Below are 23,829 nucleotides of genomic sequence, written 5' to 3'. Positions count from 1 at the left end.
AGGAGGAGGAGGAGGAGGAGGAGGAGGAGGAGGAGGAGGAGGAGGAGAAGTTGTTCACAATTTTTGTTTATTCATTTACATATTTTTGAGATGGAGTTTCACTCTTGTGGCCAGATGGGAGTGCAGTGGCATGATCTCGACTCACTGCAACATTTGCTTCCCAGGTTTAAGCAATTCTTCTGCCTCAGCCTCCCAAGTAGCTGGGACTACAGGCACCTGCCACCACGCTCAGCTGATTTCTGTATTTTTAGTAGAGTTGGGATTTCACCATATTGGCCAGGCTGGTCTCGAACTTTTGACCTCAGGTGATCCGCCTGCCTCGGCCTCCCAAAGTGCTGGGATTATAGGCATGAGCCGTCGCACCCAGCCAAAATGCACAATTTTAAAGAGCTCTTTGGAAACAGAAAATGGCCTGCAACAGGCATCTTTTCTACATCCTATATACTTTCTTCAATTGACCTTAAGCCAGTTAAGTGCCTCCTGACTTCACAAATGGATTTCATTCTTCGCATTTTACAGATGCAGAAACTAAGGCCCTGATGAGTTCAGCAACTTGCCTAGATAATATATACGGCCCAGCCACACTTTAGACCCAATTTCTGGCTCATGTTACTTTCCCAACATCATTCTCAGTCTTTCTCAGGAATAGACACTTGCCTGTTTCCAAGAGCAGTATTCCTCTCCCTATACAAGTCACTGATGATTTTATGATGCCCAAGAGGCAGATGATAGGAAGTCATGCCTGCAGGGAGAGAGGGCTGGGGCCCATGCTGAGGGGAAAGTCAGAAGAGGCTGTTGCAGCTGAAGTCTGAGGAGAAAGCTGGATGTGAGATAAAGCGTCTGTCCCTGTGCCACCGCCCCTGAATGGGGCCCTGTTAGCCCCGTCTGCTGAGGCTCAGGGCTCCGGCTTTATGGGTTGCCATGGCGACCCCTGGCCTTGACAACCGAAGTGCACTTGGCTGAGTGTGTCTTTGTGTCCCGGTTGAGTCTGCAGAGAAGCCAGCAGCTGGGGCTGCAGATGGGAAAGGAATGTCCCCAGCATCTGCCAGCACTTTTGTGTTGGTCCTAACGGCTGATAGGAAAATGAGAGGCAGGGTCTTTTCTAGAGAGATCTAGGGGGTCCATTTCTAACCAATGATGCATGCAAAGAGTTCGTGTTCACAGGACCTGGGAAGCTGCGGAGTAGAAAGGTGAGTCAGACGCCATCTTCGTAGGCTGCTTGTTGAGTATTTACTGTTTATTCAATGATTGTTTGCAGCCAGGCACTGCTGTGGGGCTGGGGAAACAGCAAGGACCTCTGCCAGCCCACGAAATAGTTCCAATTGCTATTACTCCCATTTTACAGATCAGGAAACTGAGGCACAGAAAGGTTAATGTGCCTGAGGTTATATGGCAGGTCAGTGAGAGGCCAGGGATGGCTAGTCTGGGGGTAAGATCATTTTGAAGGATGCAAGATTGGGGAGACGCCGGGAAGAAGCAGTTTCTTTTTTTCTTTTTTTTTTTTTTTTTTTTGAGACGGAGTCTCGCTCTGTCGCCCAGGCTGGAGTGCAGTGGCCGGATCTCAGCTCACTGCAAGCTCCGCCTCCCGGGTTTACGCCATTCTCCTGTCTCAGCCTCCCGAGTCGCTGGGACTACAGGCGCCCGCCACCTCGCCCGGCTAGTTTTTTTGTATTTTTTAGTAGAGACGGGGTTTCACCATGTTAGCCAGGATGGTCTCGAGCTCCTGACCTCGTGATCTGCCCGTCTCGGCTTTCCAAAGTGCTGGGATTACAGGCTTGAGCCACCGCGCCCAGCCAGAAGCAGTTTCATATCCAGCACCTCGCACTCCGTCTCCACCAGTGGCCACCACAGCCTTTTTTCTCCCTGTATCCCTGGGATGTTTGACCTCCAACTCCAGGGATTTGAGGATCACGCCGACCTGTGGTCGTATGCAGGGCCCACCGTCCACCCTTTAAGGTAATTAACAGTAGTTCTCAGCCTCCGAGCCTCCAGAGCTACCCCGATGCCCAGGTCACACCTGTGAGACTCAGACCTGCTTGGTCTGGGTGGAGCTTTGACACAAGGCTTAGCTTCTGGTGAGCGAGCATCAGGCGCTGCGAAGACTAGAAATTTCTGGCTTTTGAGCTCTAAGACCTTGAACAAGCCTTTTAGGCTTCTGAACCGGTTTTACAAGGCCAATCCTGCAGATCACCCGAAGGACCTATGGAAGGTCTATTGTGTATAGTAGGTGAACAGTAAGTAAATAAACAGGAGCTGGTACTTTTACTATGATTATTCTTTCTCCAGAGCTAATTGCAAGAATTTGTTTCCACTTTCACCTGAATTCCTCTCACTTTACTGATTTTAACATTGAATTCGGCCTCTTAGCTCATTTAGCCCCTCCCCACAATGCACCAGACACATGAAGGAAGCAGAGAGAGCTAATTAGCATTTTAATCAAAAGAAAAGGGACGAGGAGAAGTGGGTGGGACTGAAGAGCTCACTATCTGGCTAGACCAGGGTTTTGACTTGTTTTGACTGAGACACACAGTAAAGAATAGAACTTACTTCAGGCCCACTGCACGGCTGAAACAAAAATTAGCAGCGTTTGCTACGTACCCTGACAATTCCTATTCTGTTTGATTTACTGATTTATTTAAATTTCTCTTTCAGTTCTGACCATGTCAAGGAAAAGATCCCCATGCGATACCAGTCTGCCTTTAACACCTGTCTGCTCTCTCCCAGTCTCTAGAGAAAGGAGAGGGACAGGCCTGGGGCTGTAGCCTTGGGCAGTCAACTCTGTCTGGCTTTTAATTGAATAACTTGCTTTAATTTTATTATGTTCTTTTCCCAGTTGCCTTTGTAGCAAATAAAATTTGAGGGGGGAAGGTAGCAATTAGGTTTTTTTAATCTGTTACATTTTTCTTCATAGAGATGGAAGTTTCACCATGTTAGCCAGGCTAGTCTCAAACGCCTGGCCTCAGCTGATCCACCTGCCTCGGCCTCCCAAAATTCTGGGATTACAGGCATGAGCCACCGCACCCGGCCAGAAGGTAGCAATTGGAAAGAATTCTAGGAAAATTACTTTTCTAAATTGAAAAAGCAGGCCGGGCGCAGTGGCTCAAGCCTGTAATCCCAGCACTTTGGGAGGCCGAGGCGGGTGGATCACGAGGTCAGGAGATCGAGACTATCCTGGCTAACATGGTGAAACCCCGTCTCTACTAAAAATACAAAAAACTAGCCGGGCGTGGTGGCGGGCGCCTGTAGTCTCAGCTACTCAGGAGGCTGAGGCGGGAGAATGGCGTGAACCTGGGAGGCGGAGCTTGCAGTGAACTGAGATCACGCCACTGCACTCCAGCCTGGGAGCACAGCGAGACACCCCCTCCCCAAAAAAAAAAAAAAAAAAAAAAAAAGAAAAAGCAAGTTGATTTCAAGAAAAATGTTAAGTAAACACAAGTCATATGAGAAATAAGAGCTCAAAGGAAGGGTAGTGCATGGTTTGGGAAATGCACGGAGGAGATTGGGGGTCTCAGAGACCAGGAGAGCCAGCAGCCAACCTGCTGTCACTTCAGATTTTCAGCTTTCTCCAACCTCCTTGGTCACAACTTCATGGCATGCCAGTGCTCTGAAAGCACCTCCCTTCTCAATCAAGACTCCTTCGCCTGCTTGTTTCCCCAGATGTGCATATCCAGGGTCCAGCAGATTGCAAAGGGCCTGGTAGAATCAAACAGGGAGATATTAATGCCACTTCCAGGTAGGAGCAAGGCTTGGGAAAATGTTGTGGCAAATTCTCAGTAATGTAGAACTCTTAGCACGCTTGTCAGGTGTTTCTCAGAGTCCGAACGGGGCTTAGAAACAATGTGATCCAGCCAGGCAAGGTGGCTCATGCCTGTAATCCCAGCACTCTGGGAGGCCAAAGCCAGCAGATCACTTGAGGTCAGGAGTTCAAGACCAGCCTAGCCAACATGGTGAAACCCCGTCTCTACAAAACATACAAAAATTAGCCAGGTGTGGTGGTGTGCACCTGTAATCCCAGCTACTCAGGAAACTGAGGCAGGAGAATCACTTGAACCAGGGAGGCAGAACTTGGAGTGAGCCAAGATCACACCACTGCACTCCAGCCTGGGCAGCAGAGTAAGACCCCGTCTCTCTAAAATAAGAACAAGAAAGGAAGCCAAGAGGCCATTTAGGATATCATTGCCTTCATCCAGGAGAAGGATGATGGCAAGAGTGTGTTGGAGACTTGCCCACCAGCAGGGATATACTGGAACCCTGGGCACCCAGCGCCCTTCTATCATCATTGATGCTTCAGACATCTATACTGAGAAGGAGAGCCTTCCCTTGTGGCAGCCTGCATCTGGGGTTTGCAGTGCAAGCCCGCAGGGAAAGTCTGCCTATCTGTGGGGCCTCTTTCCTTGGCAACTCCAGAAATCTCCAGGAATTTCAGACCATGGGGCTCTAGAATCAATGATTACATCTTCAGCAGAAAGTATAAGACAGGAGCAAGTCAGGGACAGAGTAAATGCAAATGACTTGTGTGCCTATGATCGTCCAGGATGTGTTCATCCATCATCCCTAATTCCCAACACAACCCTGCAGTGAGAGAGGCATCACTGTCTCCAATCTACGAATCAGGAAACTGAGGCTCCGAGCGTTTTTGTAAGTTTTACCCTGTTATACAAGTACCTAAGATAGGGCGGTGGTTTGGACCCAAGCTTTATATTATTATTATTATTAATTTTATTTATTTTATTTTTTTTTTTGAGACAGAGTCTTGCTCTGTCACCCAGGCTGGAGTACAATCGCACAATCTCGGCTCACTGCAACCTCCGCCTCGTGGGTTCAAGCAATTCTCCTGTCTCAGCCTCCCAGTAGCTGGGATTACAGGCACCTGCCACCACGCCCGGCTAATTTTTGTGTTTTTAGTAGAGGCAGGATTTCACTATTTTGGCCAGGCTGGTCTTGAACTCCTGACCTCAGGTCATCCATCCGCCTCAGCCTCCCAAAGTGCTGGGAATCCAGGTGTGAGTCACCGTGCCCAGCCCCTAGCTTTATGTTCTAAAACCCAAGCTCAAATGCCACCTCCATGCACAACCCACATATCCTCATTATCTCTTATGGTGCACATAACAGACATCACTAATCTATCACATTTTTTCCCCCTAAAAACCTGAAAGAGTGCTTCCTGCTAACAGGTCAAAAAATAATGAAAAATAAAAAATAAATTAAGTAAACCTAAAAGAGGCTGTAAAGTCTTTTTGTTGACTGCTCCAAATAGGCAATACTCATTGGCCAGCACTGGCATGTGTTGTAACATTTGTTTGCCATTTTAATACTGCACAGAAAATTAACTTCTCTTGACCAGGCATGGTGGTTAACACCTGTCATCCCAGCACTTTGGGAGGCCAAGGTGGGGGGATTGCTTGAGCCCAGGAGTTTGAGATCAGCCTGGGCAACATAGGGAAACCCCATCTCTCCAAAAAAGAAATACAAAAATTAGCCAGGTGTGGTGGCATGTGTCTACAGTCCCAGTTACTCAGTAGGCTGAAATGGGAGGATCACTTGAGCCTGGGAGCCAGAGGTTGCCGAGATGGCACCACTGCACTCCAGCTTGGGCAACAGAGCCACACCTTGTCTCAGGAAAAAAAAAAAAAAAAAAGGTTGCAAGCTTGGGGTCACATAACCTGTAGCAGGTGGAAATTCAAGAATAAGTCTGTGTGATCGGAGTGTGTCATTACTCTACGTGCACTTTTTTGCTCCTCTCTCTTCCCATCTATAAAAGAGAGCCAACTCCATAATAATCTTTTTCTTTTTCTTTCTTCCTTTTTTTTTTTTTTTTTTTCTTTTGAGATAGAGTCTCACTCTGTTGCCCAAGCTGGAGTGCAGTGGCACAATCTCGGCTCACTGCAATCTCCTCCTCCCAGGTCCAAGCGATTCTCCTGCCTCAGCCTCCCAAGTATCTGGGATTACAGGCGCCTGCCACTGCACCCGGCTGATTTTGTATTTTTAGTAAAAACGGGGTTTCTCCACTTTGGTCAGGCTGGTCTCGAACTCCCGACCTCAGGTGATCTGCCCATCTCGGCCTCCCAAAGTGCTAGGATTATAGGTGTGAGCCACTGCACCTGCCTCTTTTTCATTTTTATTAAGATAAACATAATATTAACCTTTTTAAGTGAAAATTCTGACCCTTTTAGATCATCCCCAATGCTAAGCAGCCACCACCACTATCTAATTGCAGATCTTTTTCATCACCCCAGAGACCCTGGTAACCATTAAGCAGTCACCTCTTATTCCTCCCAGGCCCCTGGCAACCACTAATTTATTTTCTGTCTTTATGGATTTACCTACTCTTGAAGGTTCCTATAAATGGATTCATAGACTATAGGGCCTTTTACCTCTGCATTCATTCATATAGCATAAAAAATATTTTGAGATTTATCCATGTTGTAGCATGTGTCAGAACGTCATTCCTTTTTATGACTGAATAATAGTCCATTGTAAAGATAGACCACGTTTTGCTTGTTCATTCATCCGTTGAGGGATATCTGGGTTTTTTCCACCGTTCAGTGATTGCAAATAGTGCTGCTATGCCTATTTGTTTGAGTCTCTATTTTCAATTCTTTGGGTTGATGCAAAGTCATTTACTTTTGCACCAACCTAATACTTAGGGGTGGATTTGCTGGGTCATGTAGTAGTAATTATATGCTTAACTTTTTGAGGAACTCGTAATTCTTAAAAGGCCATGACTACTCTAGGACTGAGGGTTTAGGAGCTAATCCCTGCCTTCATATCAACTCCCAACCCAGTAGGTGCTCTCCAATATACCTGCCTCGAGAGCCCCTCCCCAGCTCAATGACCCCAGCATCTCATTGACATGCTGAGTGCATGCTCCCTGCCCCTCCCTGGGAGCCTGCCTAAACACAGACCCTTCTGTGTATTCTTTCTATTTTCTTTTATCTACCTGGGAGCCTGCCTAAACACAGACCCTTCTATTTATTCTTTCTATTTTCTTTTGTCTATCTCCCATTCAACCCCTGACTACCCTTCCCAGCCTCTGGTACCCATCCTTCTACTCTTTATGCCCATGAATTCAATTGATTTGATTTTTAGATCCCACAAATAAGTGAGAATATGCGCTGCTTGTCTTTGAGTGCCCAGCTTTTTTTAACATGATGATCTCCAGTTCCATCCATGTTGTTGGAAATGACTAGATCTCATTCTTCTTTTTTTTTTCTTTTCTTTCCTTTTGCTTTTCTTTCTTTCTTTCTTTTCCTGAGACAGAGTCTCAATCTGTCACCCAGGCTGGAGTGCAGTGGAGCCATCTCTGCTCACTGCAACCTCTGCCTCCCGGGTTCAAGCAATTCTCCTGCCTCAGCCTCCCTAGTAGCTGGGACTACAGGCATGGGCTACCACACCCAGCTGATTTTTGTTTTTTGTAGAGATGGGGTTTCACCTTATTAGCCAGGCTGGTCTCAAACTCCTGGCCTCAGGTGATCCACCTGCCTCAGCCTCCCAAAGTGCTGGGATTACAGGTGTGAGCCACCATGCCTGGCCTGGATCTTATTCTTTTTATGGCTGAATCGTACTCTATTGCGTGTATGAACCACATCTTCTTTATCCATTCATGTGTTATTGAACACTCAAGTTGCTTCTAAATCTTAGCTATTGTAAGCAGTGCTGCAACAAACATAGGAGTGCAGATATCTCTTCGATATACTGAGTTCCTTTCTTTTGTGTATTTACCCAGCAGTGGGATTCCTGGATCATATGGTAGCTCAATTTTTAGTTTTTTGAGGAACCTCCAACTGTTCTCCATAGTGGTGGTACTAGTTTACATTCCCACTAACAATGTACAAGGGTGCCCTTTGCTCCACATCCTCCCCAGCATTTGTTATTGCCTGTCTTTTGGATATAAGCCATTTTAACTGGGGTGAGATGATAGCTCTTTGTAGTTTTGATTTGCCTTCTCTGATGATCCGTGATGTCAAGCACCTTTTCATATGCTTGTTTGCCGTTTGTATGTCTTCTTTTGAGAAATGTCTATTCAGATCTTTTGTCCATTTTTTGATCGAATTATGAGTTTTTTTTTTTTTCTATAGAGTTGTTTGAGCTCCTTTATATATTCTGGTTATTAGTCCCTTGTCAGGGGAGAAGTTTGTAAAAATTTTCTCTTGTTCTATGGGTTGCCTCTTCACTTTGTTGATTGTATCCTTTGCTGGAGCACAGACCCTTCTGGATGCAGCTAGAGCAGCTGGGCTCCCTCCTCCCTTTGAGAAGGTCTCCAGAGGGTCCTATCAATCAAGATCAGCCTAGAAATTGTTGCCTGCGGTTGGCTCCAGCTGACCGCACCCTCACCTTCCCTCCCAGCACTCTATGATTTCATACCACAACCACCCTTGCTATGCACCAGGATCCTTAGCTACTCCGTGTCATCATACACCTCTGAGCACTTGCCGTATCCCTGTTTTCTTCTTTGCCTTCTGAAGTCTCCTAACTTTTGAAGGTGAGCTCAGGCAACAACTCGCTGACATTGTCATCCCAGCCAGAATGAATCTCCCCATGTTCCCTTAGCACGCCACTCACACCAGCAAAATAGTCCTGATTCTGTTCTATCTTATGCAGAATTTGTTGTTGACAGTGAACTGGAAAATTTTTATGTACATATCATGCTGGGTTATTTTAAGAAATTATTCACATGATGGGTAAAGCAGCCTAGTACATTAAATTCTTCCTTTTTTTTCCCGCTCATAGTTCTCTGCCACTCAATTATGAGCTTCAGAAAGAAAGCAATTTATCCATCTTAGTTTTTCCTAAAAGAAGTGATGCATTGGCCGGGAGCAGTGGCTCATGCCTGTAATGCCAACCTTTTGGGAGTCCAGGATGGTAGGATCACTTGAGCTCAGGAGTTCGAGACCAGCCTGGGCAACATAGCAAGACCTCATCTCTACTAAAAATTTTAAAAATTAGCCAGGCATGATGGCAAATGCCTGTAGTCCCTGCTACTTGGATGGCCGAGATGGGAAGAATGCTAGAGCCCAGGAGATAGAGGCTGCAGTGAGCCCTGATCACCCCACTGCACTCCAGCCTGGGCGACAGAGAGAGACCCTGTCTGACACAGAGAGAGAGAGATTGATTATATCTAAACGATGCAGTGCCTTGCTGATAACAGGTGCCTAATTAACTTTTGCTGATTGAATTAGTGGGCGGGAGGGAGTGAATGAATGACATTAACTCTTCCAATCGTTTGAAAGATATTGTGCTAAGAATTAATGTCTAACAGAGATCAGATTTTGTTATAAGGTCAGTTTTCAACTGCAGGCCACCAAAATGTCACCACGGTGTATTTTCCAATGTGACATTTTGTGATTGAAAGCGTGTGGGTTTGGCTCTTACTTTTCAGAATATTCAAATGTTGAGTTATCTGAGATACTTGGATTTTCAAAAACATGTTTAATGGAAATTGAATTGTGTGTCACCTCTGTGCTCCCTGTTTGAGACAAGTGGTTTTAAAGGAAAGACATCAACTGCACTTTCTACATAGTTACTGTGTTGCTAAATTAATAGGCTTGCATTGAGTCGGATATGCTGGGATAGAAAAAAAAATTACATAGTTACTGTGTTGCTAAATTAATAGGCTTGCATTGAGTCAGATATCCTAGAATAGAAAAAAAAAAATAATCCATTGAGTTATTAAGAAAAGAGTTTGGGCCGTGCGCAGTGGCTCACGCCAGTAATTCCAGCACTTTGGGAGGCCGAGGCAGGTGGATCACAAGGTCAGGAGACTGAGAACCTCCTGGCCAACATGGTGAAACCCCGTTTCTACTGAAAATACAAAAATTAGCTGGGTGTGGTGGTGCGTGCCTGTAATCCCAGCTACTAGGGAGGCTGAGGCAGGAGAATTGCTTGAACCAGGGAGTCAGAGGTTGCAGTGAGCTGATATGCCACTGCACTCCAGCCTGGCAACAGAGTGAGACTTCGTCTCAAAAAAAAAAAAGAGTTTGATTTCTCAGTTAATTCATGACCACACTTTCCAAGCCCATACTTTCTCAAAGAGTTTCCTCTGATGAAAAGCAGTAACATTTATTCTGTGAACTAGGTCATTTTTATTCATGAAGCCTCATATCAACAATAGCTAGGGGCCGGGCACGGTGGCTCATGCCTGTAATCTCAGCACCTTGGGAGGCCAAGGCAGGCGGATCACTTGAGCTCAGAAGTTCGAGACCAGCCTGCACAACGTGACAAAAACCTGGCCCTACTGAAAATACCAAAACTAGCTGGGCGTGGTGGCTTTTGCCTGTAGTTCCAGGTAATTGGGAGGTGAGAGGATGGCCTGAGCCTGGGAGAGGCAGAGGTTGCAGTGAGCCAAGATTACACCACAGCACTCCAGCCTGGGTGACAGAGGCAGATCCTGTCTCAAAAACAAAAACAAAAACAGCTAGGTGTTTTTTTTATTATCTGGATTAACTGATGTTACAATGCATGGAGGCAGGGGCTTTGGGGTCAGACAGTCTCAGGTAAGCCTATGACTGAGGCCACATGTCATAACCTCTCTGAGCCTCCCTTTTATCATCTCTGAACAGGGAGATACCCAACTTCCATAGATGGTTGAGCAAAGTGAGGGGACTAATGTACCCTTCAGAATGTCTCACACAGACTGGGTACCGTGGCTTATGCCTATAACCCCAGTACTTTAGGAGGCCAAAAAGTGGGAGGATCACTTGAGCCCAGGAGGAGTTTGAGACCAGCCTGGGCAACATAGCAAGACCCCATCTCTAAAAAAATATATTTAAAAAATAACTGGGCATGGTGGTGCATGCCTGTAGTCCCAGCTGCTTTGGGGGGCTAAGGTGGGAGGATCTCTCGAGCCCAGGAGTTCAAGGCTGCAGTGAGCCATGATCACACCACTGCACTCTAGTCTTTCTTTGGTGTAGCCCTTTTTTGTCTTAAAAAAAAAAAAAACACGCTGTTTGAATGCTGGCTCATCTCAGTGGGTAGAGGGTATTGTCAGGACTCTGGCCCAGCCCCGTCTAGTCAACCACGGCCAGTAGGGCCAGGTCTACACCCCTGTAGAGGAATGGGGAAGTGTCTGAGAATGGGGAGAATTGTGTGCCGAGCAGACACCCCAGAAGATACTTCCTGCACCAATCCCACCCCACCTGTGATAGTACCTCAGTTGTCTTAAGACAGGATAATGACCTGTCTCTGTCTTCTAGGAGCTACCTCCTAGGGCTCTGCGGATGAAATGAGATGGTCCTACAGCACCAGCTGAGAGCCTGCACGTAGCAAGTGCCCAGTACTTGATAATGCTTGGAGGGCAAGGGTGGCCTCTAATTGATCTTTGTGTGCCCTTGTACCCAGTGAAGGGTCCGGCACATGGTAGGTGTACCATGAATGTTCGTAACACAAATGCATCAATGGTAATCACCTCCCTCCTTCATTTACTCTTTCCTTCTAATAATACAGGCAACATTCTATTAGCTCTGTGGGCAGCCAGAGCGTGCTGCCAACTCGCCATCCTGGGCTCAGTGCCTGATTCTCCACACTATTCCTGCCCTGTGCTGCTCAGCCCACGCGTTTCCCAGCACCTGCACCTCTACTCTGAACCCAGCCTATCGTTCCTCCTTGCCCTGTTCTGTCTCCTTGGATTCAGGCCTCCCCTCCAGCTGTGGGATCTCTCTAGGTCTGTATTTATCACCTCTGGTTGGCACTTCCTGTATGCTGTCATCACAGGAGCATAAGGGTGGGAGAAGCCTCTTGATCTTCATCTGGGTCCAGGATGGAATTTCTGTCCACTGTGGGGCTGGGTAGAGTCGGGCAGCCCAAGGCAGGGCTGCATGAGGAGAGGGCTGTGTCCCCAGGGTCTGTCACAGAGTAAGTTTCAGGTCTCATAATTTGCAATAAATCCATGCATTAGGCACAAGCCAGGATTCCTGAGCCAGATATCTCTCAATCCCAATGCTCACTCCACCACCAACTTGCTGTGTCCTGGGTAAATCATATGGCTTCTTTTTAAAAAATAAATTATTTTAATTTGTTTACTATCCAAAGTACTCATTAATTGTTTATTTATCAAGAGAAACTATTTGTAATTTTTTTGTGTGTGTGAGATGGAGTCTCACTCTATCGCCCAGGCTGGAGTGCAGTGGTGCGATCTCAGCTCACTGCCTTCTCTGCCTCCCAGGTTCAAGTGATTCTTGTGCCTAATTTTTGTATTTTTAGTAAAGACAGGGTTTTACCATGTTGGCCAGGCTGATCTCGAACTCCTGACATCAAGTGATCCACCTGCCTTGGCCTCCCAAAATTCTGGGATTACAGGAGTGAACCACTTACCGGTCCAAAGAGAAGCTATTTCTTAGCCCACATATTCATGTTTCATAGTTCAGGAACACAGGTCAGTGATAAACTTCTAGGTAATTCAACCCAAAGAAATTCTTTATATTCCAAAATCACTTTGCACTCTGAACAATAACAGTTGTCCTCATCGCCTCTGCATATGCCTTCTTTCTTGGTTCAGCCACAGCAAACTTATAGAGAGTCGGAGCGTTGCAGCTCTCTAAGTCAATAGACTGCTCCGACAATGTGAAATCGCAAATACTGGGCCAGAAGGCCACACACCTGAGTTTTGTCAAAGCACTGGAAATCGAGGTAGTTGTCCTTGATAGGTATGTCAACCTCAACACCAGTGTCTTTCCTGGATCACTTTTTTTTTTTAACTGTGATTTTAAAAATCACACACATGGCCGGGCGCGGCAGCTCACGCCTGTAATCCCAGCACTATGGGAGGCCGAGGCGGGTGGATCATGAGGTCAGGAGATCCAGACCATCCTGGCTAACACAGTGAAACCGCGTCTCTACTAAAAATATAAAAAAATTAGCCGGGCGTGGTGGCGGGTGCCTGTAGTCCCAGCTACTCGGGAGGCTGAGGCAGGTGAATGGCGTGAACCCGGGAGGCAGAGCTTGCAGTGAGCCGAGATCGCGCCACTGAACTCCAGCCTGGGCGACAGAGTGAGACTCCGTCTCAAAAAAATAAATAAATAAATAAATAAATAAATATGACACACATAACATAAAATTTACCATCTTCACCATTTTTAAGTATCCAGTACGGTAATATAAGCACTTTTTTTTTTTTTTTTTGAGATGGAGTCTCGCTCTGTCGCCCAGGCTGGAGTGCAGTGGTGCAATCTCGGCTCACTGCAAGCTGCACCTCCCGGGTTCACGCTGTTCTCCTGCCTCAGCCTCCAGAGTAGCTGGGACTACAGGCGCCAGCCACCACGCCTGGCTAATTTTTTGTATTTTTAGTAGAGACGGGGTTTCACCATGTTAGCCAGGGTGGTCTCCATCTCCTGACCTTGTGATCTGCCCACCTTCTGTTTCTAGGAGGTTGACTACTTTAGATGTTTCACATGAGAGGAATCATGCAGTATCTGATCTTTTGCAGCTGACTTATTTCACTTAGCATAGTATCTTCCAGGCTCATCCATATTGCAGCATGTGACAGGATTTCCTCCTTTTTTAAGGCTGCATAATATTCCACTGTGTGGATATGGCATATTTTTTCCCATTCATCTGTCAATGGACGTCTAGGTTGCTTCCATCTTTTGGCTATTGTGAATAATGCTACAGTGAACATGGGTTAAAATACATCACTTCTGGAGCCTCAGTTTCCTCATCCGTAAAATGGGGATAATCATGCCTGCCCCATTGTTGCTGGCACATGAAGAAAGCCTGATAAATCATGCTCCTAGCACCTTTCACTTTTCCTTCAAGATGCTTCTCCCCACCATAATGATGCCCTTTTAATGTTACGATTCATTTCACTCTCTTTGTTCCTTATGAGGATGTAAGCTCCAGGCCTCCCTCATTCATCCCTGTATGTCCAGCCTGAGAAACAGTACTTGTTATAAAGTTAGCACTCAGTGGAGTACTTGTTGCAAAATAAATAGAGGGATTTTGATGGAGTGTTTGGGCTAAGTGTTGCGTAACCGTGAGGTTTGCTGACTCTGGGGTCACACACAACTGAGTTCTGCTTTCAGATCCACCACTTAACCTCTCTGTGCCTCAATTCCCTCCTCTGTAAAAAGACCATGGAGCATAGTTGTGCATGTTAATAATAGTAATAAATATCAATCATACTGTATATAAAGCGTTTTGTGCCGCATGCATCACACAGAAAGGACTCGGGAAACAGGGTCCATGAAGAGGAATGACACATGAATGGTGCTGTCGCTGTTCTGAGATACAAGTTTTGTTCTGAGATTCAATACCGTTTATGTAAAAAATACACATGCCAATTAACAAAACAGGTTTTTAGCAGAAAGATCTACAAACAGAAGGATGCACAGAAAACACATTTAAATGATGTTCTGGAGAGAGGGAACAGGGAGCAAGGAGAGATGATAAAAGGAAACAAACTAGGGGATAGGGGTGCTCCAGGTTCCCAATAAGAATGGCAATCAGAGCTGGACACGGTGGTTCATACCTGTAATCCCAGCACTTTGGGAGGCCGAGACAGGCAGATTACTTGAGGTCAGAAGTTCGAGACCAACCTAGCCAACATAGTGAAACCCAGTCTCTATTGAAAAAAAAAAAAAAAAAAAAAGCTGGACGTGGTGGCATGCTCCTGTAATCCCAGTTACTCAGGAGGCTGAGGTTGCAGTGAACCGAGATCGAGCCACTGCACTCCAGTCTGGGCGATAGAATGAGACTCCATCTCAAAAAAAAAAAAAAAAAAAAAATGAATTAAAGTATGTATTCAGTGTCATATAGTTTTGGGTTTTTTTTTAAACAGGGTCTCACTTTGTCACCCAGGCCGGAGAGCAGTGGCACGATTATGGCTCACTGCAGCCTCAAATTCCTGGGCTTAGGCGATCCTCCCACCTCAGCCTCCTGAGTAGCTGGGACTATAGGCACGCACCACCACACCCAGCTAATTTTTAAACTTTTTGTGAAGATGGGATCTTGCTATGCTGCCCAGACTGGTCTAGAACTCCTGGACTCAAGAAATCCTTGGTCTCCCAATGTGCTGAGATGACAGGTGTGAGCCACCATGCCTGGCCTAATATATAAAGTGCATGTTCAGTATAAAACCCAAGCATTTGACAATGTCAGAAGAACCTTCTCCACTAGGTGGGAAGTGGTGAGAATGGGATCTTTGACTGAGAGAGGAGTGGTCTTCGTGGGACTAAGTCTGCGTTTCTGGTTTCTTTCAGGGTGGCAGCACGCAAAGAGCATCCCTTTCCCTCAAGGGGTCATGGCCTCCTTGTTGCTCGCCCGGCACCTGGCCTGCAGCTTCCAGCACAGCTACCACCTGCTGGTGCCCGGTAAGCCCCAGGGGTCTTGACAAGAACTGGTCCTAATGGAAGACACCATCCAGACTAGGGATTCCTGGGCTGGAAGAGCCCTTGGGGATAAAGGGCCAGCCAGTGAGTGTTCCTGGGGCTCTCCCACTGTATTAGTCTGTTCTCATGCTGCTAGTAAAGACATACCCGAGACTGGGTATTTTATAAAGAAAAAGAGGTTTAATGGTCTCACAGTTTCACATGGCTGGGGAGGCCTCACAATCATGACGGAAGGTGAAGGAGGAATAAAGGCACGTCTTACATGGAGACAGGCAAGAAAGCGTGTGCAGGGGAACTGCCCTTTATAAAACCATCAGATCGCGTGAGACTTACTCAATTAACTCTCATGAGAACAGCATGGGAAAGACCCAATCCCATGATTCAGTTACCTCCCACTGGGTCCCTCCCACAACACGTGGGAATTAGGGGAGCTACAATTCAAGATGAGATTTGAATGAGGACACAGCCAAACCATATCACCCACTATCCATAAAACTATCACCATCGCCACCTCCTTTCCCTCTCCCATCTCTGTCATATGATCCTGTCCCACGTGCCTCAGTGGGACAGGAATGGATCCACCCTGGAGCCACTCTGCCTGCAGATAGGCGATGGCCTCCACAGCCAGACGGTGCCAGGCCATCTCTGCAGGGACCGCTGGGGAAATCACGTATCTGGGGTTGCTGCTAAGGAACAAAGAAAGCCATAAACAACTCCGAAATTGACCTAAAGGCCAACTGTGTTTCAAAGTCACTGGATCACTGGACGGGAGGCATCATCTTAGGAATGTGTCACCCCCACTCCACCCCACACCCATGGCCACCTGCACAGGCTCCTTCTTCCTTCTGTTTGACCTCTTCGAGACCTCCCTCCCAATAGTCCCACGAGGCAGACCCGAGTGAATCCCATTTTATAGGTAAGAGAACTGAGGCTCAGAGAAGCAAAGCTAGTTGCCCAAGGTCACACAGCCACTCACATGCAACTCTGTCCAGCTCCGATGCTAAGTACTCCTCCAGGTGCCTCCGTGTGGCTCTGGAGACAGAGCCGCCAGCAGGAGCCTCCCTTCGGATGCCCCGAGATTGGCCTCCTGCAGAGATACAAACTGCCTGGCCCGGGCCTGGCCATGACATAGGTTCAGAAAGACCAGTGAGCCGGGCGCGGTGGCTCACGCCTGTAATCCCAGCACTTTGGGAGGCTGAGGCGGGCGGATCACGAGGTCAGGAGATCAAGACCATCCTGGCTAACACGGTGAAACCACGTCTCTACTAAAAATACAAAAAATTAGCCGGGCGTGGTGGTGTGTGCCTGTAGTCCAAGCTACTCGGAGGCTGAGGCAGGAGAATGGCGTGAACCCAGGAGGCGGAGCTTGCAGTGAGCCGAGATGGTGCCACTGCACTCCAGCCTGGGCGACAAAGCGAGACTCCATCTCAAAAAAAAAAAAAAAAAAACAAAAAAAACAAAAAAAACAGAAAGACCAGTGAATCTCCAGTCTGTCCCCAGCTGTCTCAGAGCCCCTGTGCTTCTCATCACAGTGTCCCTTGTTGTCAGGTCTTACTGCCTTCTGAAGACAAACTGCTAGCCATGTGCTTGGTCTGCATGTTGAATGCTGGTATGTATGTCCTGGGTGGGATAAACAGTAGGAGTGTTCGCCCCTCCCCAGGGAGTATTAGCAGGCTTGATTTTAAAATAAACATTTTGGCCGGGCAGAGTGGCTCACAACTGTAATCCCAGCACTTTGGGAGGTGAGGTGGGCAGATCACCTGAGGTCAGGAGTTCGAGACCAGCCTGGCCAACATGGTGAAACCTCGTCTCTACTAAAAACACACAAAAAAATTAGCCGGGTGTGGTGGTGGGTGCCTGTAATCCCAGCTACTTGGGAGGCTGAGGCAGAAGAAGCACTTGAACCCAGAAGGCAGAGGTTGCAGTAAGCTGAGATTGAGCCACTGTGCTTCAGCCTGGGTGACAGAGCAAGAAAAGAGAGAGAGAGAGAGACAGAGACAGAGAGAAAGAGAGAAAGAAAGAGAGAGATAAGGAGGGAAGGAGAGTAGCAGGGGAGGAAGGGAGGAAGGGAGGGAAAGAAAGAAACTAGCTGACTAGCTGGGCACAGTGGCTCACACCTATAACCCCAGCACTTTGGGAGACTAAGGCAGGAAGATCGCTTGAGCCCAGAGATTTAAGACTAGCCTGGGAAACATAGGGAGACCCTGTCTCTATGAAAAATACAAAACTGGCCGGGCGCGGTGGCTCAAGCCTGTAATCCCAGCACTTTGGGAGGCCGAGACGGGCGGATCACGAGGTCAGGAGATCGAGACCATCCTGGCTAACACGGTGAAACCCCGTCTCTACTAAAAAATACAAAAAAAGCTAGCCAGGCGAGGTGGCGGGCGCCTGTAGTCCCAGCTACTCGGGAGGCTGAGGCAGGAGAATGGCGTAAACCCGGGAGGCAGAGCTTGCAGTGAGCTGAGATCCGGTCACTGCACTCCAGCCTGGGCGACAGAGCCAGACTCCGTCTCAAAAAAAAAAAAAAAAAAAGAAAAAAGAAAAATACAAAACTTAGTTGGACATGGTGACATGTGCCTGTAGTCTCAGCTACTGGGGAGGTTGAAGCGGGAGGATTGCTTGAACCTGGGAGATTGAGGCTACAGTGGGCCATGATCATGCCACAGCACTCCAGCCTGGGTGGCCTTGTCTTCAAATAATAATAATAGACAAATAAATTTTTAAGGACACTAAGAAACTGACCTTGGTATGTTACCATTAACCAAACTCCAGACTAATTTGGCTTTCACTCATTTTTCCTTTAAAGTCTTTTTTTGCTCCAAGATCCAATCCAGGTACACATATTGCATTGATTTGTCTCATCTTGCATGGCCTCCTCTGGTCTGTGACGGTTTCTCAGTCTTTTCCTTATTCTTCTTGACCTTGATAGTTTCGAGAAGTTATTAATGGCTTTTGAAGTTTTGCTTTTCCTTTTTCCTTTTCTTTTCTTTTTTTTTTTTCGTGTGTGTGTGTGTGTGTGTGTGTGTGTGTGTGTGATTTTGAAATGGAGTCTCGCTCTGTCACCCAGGCTGAAGTGGTGCCGTGGTGCAATCTCAACTCACTGCAACCTCCACCTCCCGGATTCAAGTGATTATCCTGCTTCAGTTTCCCAAGTAACCGGGATTACAGGCACCTGCCACCACTCCCAGCTAATTTTTATATTTTTTGTAGAGATGAGGTTTCACCATGTTGGCCAGGCTGGTCTCCAACTCCTGACCTCAAGTGATCCGCCCATCTTGGCCTCCCAAAGTCTTTGGATTACAGGCATGAGCCACTGCATCCAGCCGACGTTTTGGTTTATTTATTGATTGATTGATTGATTTATAAGAGAAGCATATTAATGTTTACCCATAATTATGCTAAAATAAATCAGAAAGATGTAGTTTTGGAGAGCTCCAAGTCAGAAAGAGAGTCTGGCACAGATGATCCATTCATTCCATAACTAACGCTGTTGAGCACCTACTGAATGCCAAGTGCTGTCCTGGGTACTGAGGATGTGGCAGTGAAGAAAGAGATGTGGCTCTTTGGAGCTCTAGCCTGGTGGCACATGTGGCACCATCTTTAAAGGTCATTCTCAAGGACATCTGAGCCTTCTTAAGGAGACACCATGGGAAAAGTACTAGATCAAGATTCATATGATTGGGTTACCGGTTTCACCACACATTAACCAAGTGAGCCTAACCGATACACCTTATCCAAGACTCGGTTTTCTCATCAGGAAAATGGGTCTAATAATCGTATCCTTCCTATTTCACAAATTTCTTGCATTAGAAGAAATAATTCATATGAGCCAGGCACAGTGGCTCATGCCTGTAATACCAACACTTTGGGAGGCTGAGGCGGGTGGATCACCTGAGGTCAGGAGGTCAGGACCAGCCTGGCCAACATGATGAAACCCCGTCTCTACTAAAAATACAAAAATTAGCTAGGCATGGTGGTGCACACCTGCAATCCCAGCTACTTGGGAGACTGAGGCAGGAGAATCGCTTAGAACCCAAGAGGCGGACGTTGCAGTAAGCCGAGATTATACTACTGCACTCCAGCTTGGGCGATAGAGCAAGACTCCGTCTCAAAAAAAAAAGAAATGGTTCATGTGAAAGCACTTTATTTGTATTTACAGTAAGGTGGGAAGTGTCCTAACTCCCATTTTACAAGCATGGAAATACAGGCACAATGCCAAAAAAAAAAAAGAAATGGCTAAATCACAGAGTTCCTTACCTTTACCTCTTCTGCATTTACTTGGCTGGAGCTGAATCCTTTTTGGCACATTTATGATTTAGAAAACCATATGGTGAGATTTTGTCTTTTCTTTTGACTTATTGATTTGGGATATCTAGTAAGCCAGAATATGGCTTTTTAAGAATACTAAAACACAGTGTTGGCAAAGATACAGGAATATGTGCACTCTCCTACACTGCTATTAGGCAAGTAGCAACCAGGGGAAGGGTTAAAAAATGATAGGAATTACAGCTTACTTTTAATCCAGTTAGCCTTTACCACCACTCCTTAAGGTAAAAGAAACTGCAAGTCAGGGAAATTAAGTTGCCAGAGTCACAGAGCTGATTAGCAGCTGAGCCAGGCTTTTGAGCTAAGCCCAGTTGGCTCCAGGACCCAAGCCACTGTATTAGTTGTCTGCTGCCACATAACACATACCCCCAAATTTAGCAACTTGGGATCCTATGTTTATTATCTCTCAGTTTCTGTGGTTTGGGAATCCAGGGGTGACTTAGCCAGATCCTCTGGCTCAAGGTCTGTGATGAGGGTGTAGTGAAGCTGTCAGCTGGGGCCGTGGTCTCATCTGATGGTTCAATGTGGCGGTTGGAGGATCCACTGGTAGTCCCACTTATGGGGTTGTGGCTGGATTCAGTTCCTTGGAAGCTGTCAGCCAGAAGCCACTCTCTCAGTTCCTTGATATGTGGACATCTTCACAGAGCTGCTTACAATGTGGCAGTTGCTCCCTCAAAGCAAGAGAGGGTGCCAAAAATGGAAGCCTCAGCTTACAACCATACCCACAGTGTTTTCCTGCTTCTCCATGGTATCTCCATGCATCAGGTCACTGTGAGGCCATTAAACATGATGATAGTTAACAATCTGAGGTGGTGTTCCCAATGGCACCATTTTATGCCTCCTCAAAACTAATAATCTTTTTTTTTTTGTTTTTTGAGGCGGAGTCTCACGCTGTCGCCCAGGCTGGAATGCAGTGGCGCGATCTCAGCTTACTGCAAGCCCCGCCTCCTGGGTTCAAGCGATTCTCCTGCCTCAGCCTCCCGAGTAGCTGGGACTACAGGCGCCCACCACCACGCCCAGCTAATTTTTTTGTATTTTTAGTAGAGATGGGCTTTCACCATGTTAGCCAGGATGGTCTCGATCTCCTGACCTCGTGATCCGCCCACCTCAGCCTCCCAAAGTGCTGGGATTACAGGTGTGAGCCACCGCACCCGGCCAAAACTAATAATCTTTTTTTTTTTTTTTTTTTGAGGCGTAGTCTCGCTTTGTCGCCCAGGCTGGAGTGCAGTGGCACCATCTCGGCTCACTGCAAGCTCCGCCTCCTGGGTTCACGCCATTCTCCTGCCTCAGCCTCCGAGTAGCTGGGACTACAGGCGCCCGCCACCTCACCCGGCTAGTTTTTTTGTATTTTTGTAGTAGAGACGGGGTTTCACCGTGTTAGCCAGGATAGTCTCGATCTCCTGACCTCGCGATCCGCCCGTCTCGGCCTCCCAAAGTGCTGGGATCACAGGCGTGAGCCACCGCGCCCGGCCAAAACTAATAATCTTATGTTGGTAAATAGGATACAGAGAGTGGGAGACCACATCAAAATTGTTATCGCTGGGTAGAAAATTAAATGTGTTTTTTTTTTTCCATGTTGCTTCTTGGTATCTTCCTCAATAAGCATTTTATCACAAAATAAGTCGGGTGGATAGTTGCAGGAGCAGATAAAAATTTTTTTAACAGAAAAGCAGATCAAATAACTCCAGTAGGGCGTGACCTTCATTCTGGCCAGGCTCACGTACAGAACATTGGCCGTTTGGGAACATGACATGCGTTTATCACTCTCAGTCTAAAGATCAAGAGAACATTAGAAATGTTTGCTGCCTGCTTTATAGTTTGGAGCTAAAAATGGACTCTGGCTTGGCATGGCCACTGAGGGCTGTGAGCCCCAGAGGGCCGGGCTGGATGGACCGTTAACCCACTGTGTCTAGTCGTGTGTGTTATACTCTTGCCTTCTGGATGTGTTATTTTATTCATGAATGCAAATGCTTCATCATTCAGTATTAATTCAAACTGGTTTTTTTGCATCTTTGTGATCATGATCAAAATTTGCCTTTGGGAGAAGTGTGTTGTTTTTTGCTGTAAATGTTTCATTCAGAGGCTAGCACTAGATGAAATCAAAGATGGCCTCAGTTCTATTCATAGCATCTAGGAAAGAGGTCAGATGGGCAAATTTCCTGCTAACCACTTGCTAGCTGTGTGATCTTGGGCAAATTAATTAACCTCTCTGAGCCTCAGTGTCTTCTTCTGTAATGTAAGAATAATAACACAAACTCCTCATAGGAGTTTGTGATAATTAAATGAGATAAGCCATGTAAATTGCTCCGGATGATTCCTGGTTTGTTCACCCTAAGTGCTCAATACACACCTGAATCTGCTTTTGTGTCTTCATAGATGAGATCCAAGAAAAGATTTACTTGTCCCTTCAATTTTTGTTCTGTTCTTTTGTGGTGTGTGGTGTTATATGTCATCATTAAGAGAATATTCAATGTAGTAGTATTTGGTTGTTTTCCTCTTTTAAAAATGCCAACATTGAGATATAGAAGGAAACGCAGAAGTATTGGAATTGCAAGAACCTGGGTTCCAGTACTGACTCTGCAACTCACTAGCTGTGTGACATCAGGAAATTCACTTAACATCTCTGATCCTCATTTGTGAACTGTGAACAACAATACCCATCTATATTGTTGTATTTACTTGTGGATTACTTAAAATAGATGGGAGTTTGCCTAAATAGGGCCAGCCTAGCATTTTAGTAAAGACTGAATATGTGTTAATTTCCCCATTCCCCCACTTTCTGATAGCACAGTTGCAAACAAACTTATGGAAAACATGATAGGAACTGATACAGTTCTTGGAACAGACCCATCTGCCTTGCAGCTGTCCTCAGCATTCCTGGCTTGTGCCCCATAGCTCCCAGTTGGCCATTTCTCACCCTTTCTTCACCACCTCTCCCAGCTCCTGTTTCCCCATGGCCTTGACATCCTCATTATTGTGGCTCCATTTGATCCCACGCTCTCCAGTCATTTCTCTCTGGATCCATTCAGCCGCAGTTTCCCCTGTGAACTGCTCCCATTTCCAGTGTTTCCACACTCCAGTTCCCAAGAAATCTGATTGCTACAATGCAATGTCAAGACACTTTCTGGAGAAAAGAAAGGAGGATGTGTGTGTCCTCATTTAAGAACAGCTTGCTAATTTCTAATTTTTCATTTTCCTCCTTTGCTGGAAACAAAGCAAGATTTGCACCGGTGAAGAGCTATTTTTATCAAAATATGCATCCCTGAAGATCTAGTTGGAATCAATGCTGTCCTGTAATCCTGAGTTCTGGCCAAGGAAAAGATAAATAGTGTAAAAAAGTAGGACTGGGCACGGTGGCTCACACCTGTAATCCCAGCACTTTGCGGGGCCGAGGCAGGTGGATCGCCTGAGCTCAGGAGTTCGAGACCAGTCTGGGAAACATGGCAAAACCCCTTCTCTGCCAAAAATGCAAAAAATTAGCCAGGCATGGTGGCGCATGCCTGTGATCCCAGCTACTCAGGGGTCTAAGATGAGAGGATTGCTTGAAACCGGGATGCAGAGGTTGCAGTGAGCCGAGATCGCACCACTGCATTCTAGCCTGGGTGACAGAATGAGACCCTGTCTCAAAAAAAAAAAAAGTAGCCAGGCACAGTGTTGTATGCCTGTAGTCCTAGCTACGTGGGAGGCTCAGGCAGGAGGATCACTTGAGCCCAGGAGTTCAAAGCCAGGCTGGGCAACATAGCGAGACCTCATTTCTTTAAAAAAAAAAAACAAACAGTCATCGATACGTTCTAGGACCTTTAACTCTCTTCTAATGGAATACTCTTTAGGAATTCCCTTTTTCAGATCAAAGAGAAGAAAATAAAAGCTGGTTTTTTTCATCCTTATATAAGTGTACTGCTGTATTTTAACTGTGCTTTTTGTTCAAAAGACAGCATGATGTTACATAATTAATTCAGAAACCTTTGATAACCAAAGCAATTATGGAAAATTAAGAGTGAATTTAAATATATTTCTAAATCTCATAGCTTTGTATAGTTCAACAAGCTGAGTGTGTCTGTGTGTGTGTGTGTGTGTGTCACGGGAGATCTTGGCACATTTCTTAACTTCTCTGAGCTTTAGAGTCCTCTCTTATGTAATGGAAACAGTTTTATAGTATATATATATATATATATATATATAT

General features: G+C 46.3%; 1 protein-coding gene across 7 annotated transcripts in view; it reads left to right on the top strand.

Annotated features, from left to right (window-relative positions):
• ABAT (4-aminobutyrate aminotransferase) overlaps nt 1-23,829 on the top strand; it is a 104,091-nt gene that overhangs the window by 39,301 nt on the left and 40,961 nt on the right. For 3 of the 7 annotated variants that reach the window (XM_025369544.1, XM_025369548.1, XM_025369545.1), the window contains exon 2: nt 15,192-15,302. In XM_025369544.1, coding sequence (XP_025225329.1) covers nt 15,233-15,302 — 70 coding nt within the window. In that variant the 5' untranslated portion in view covers nt 15,192-15,232. Of the gene's footprint in view, nt 1-970; nt 1,191-3,657; nt 3,734-5,883; nt 5,936-15,191; nt 15,303-23,829 lie in introns of those variants that run through there. The other 4 variants (XM_025369546.1, XM_025369543.1, XM_025369542.1 and 1 more) reach the window with 3 other exon arrangements.

The sequence above is a fragment of the Theropithecus gelada genome, chromosome 20 (assembly GCF_003255815.1).
Source record: "Theropithecus gelada isolate Dixy chromosome 20, Tgel_1.0, whole genome shotgun sequence".
Classification (NCBI taxonomy): Eukaryota; Metazoa; Chordata; class Mammalia; order Primates; family Cercopithecidae; genus Theropithecus; species Theropithecus gelada.
Note: the sequence above shows the minus strand (reverse complement) of the source record. Positions and strands in the feature narration are given on the sequence as shown.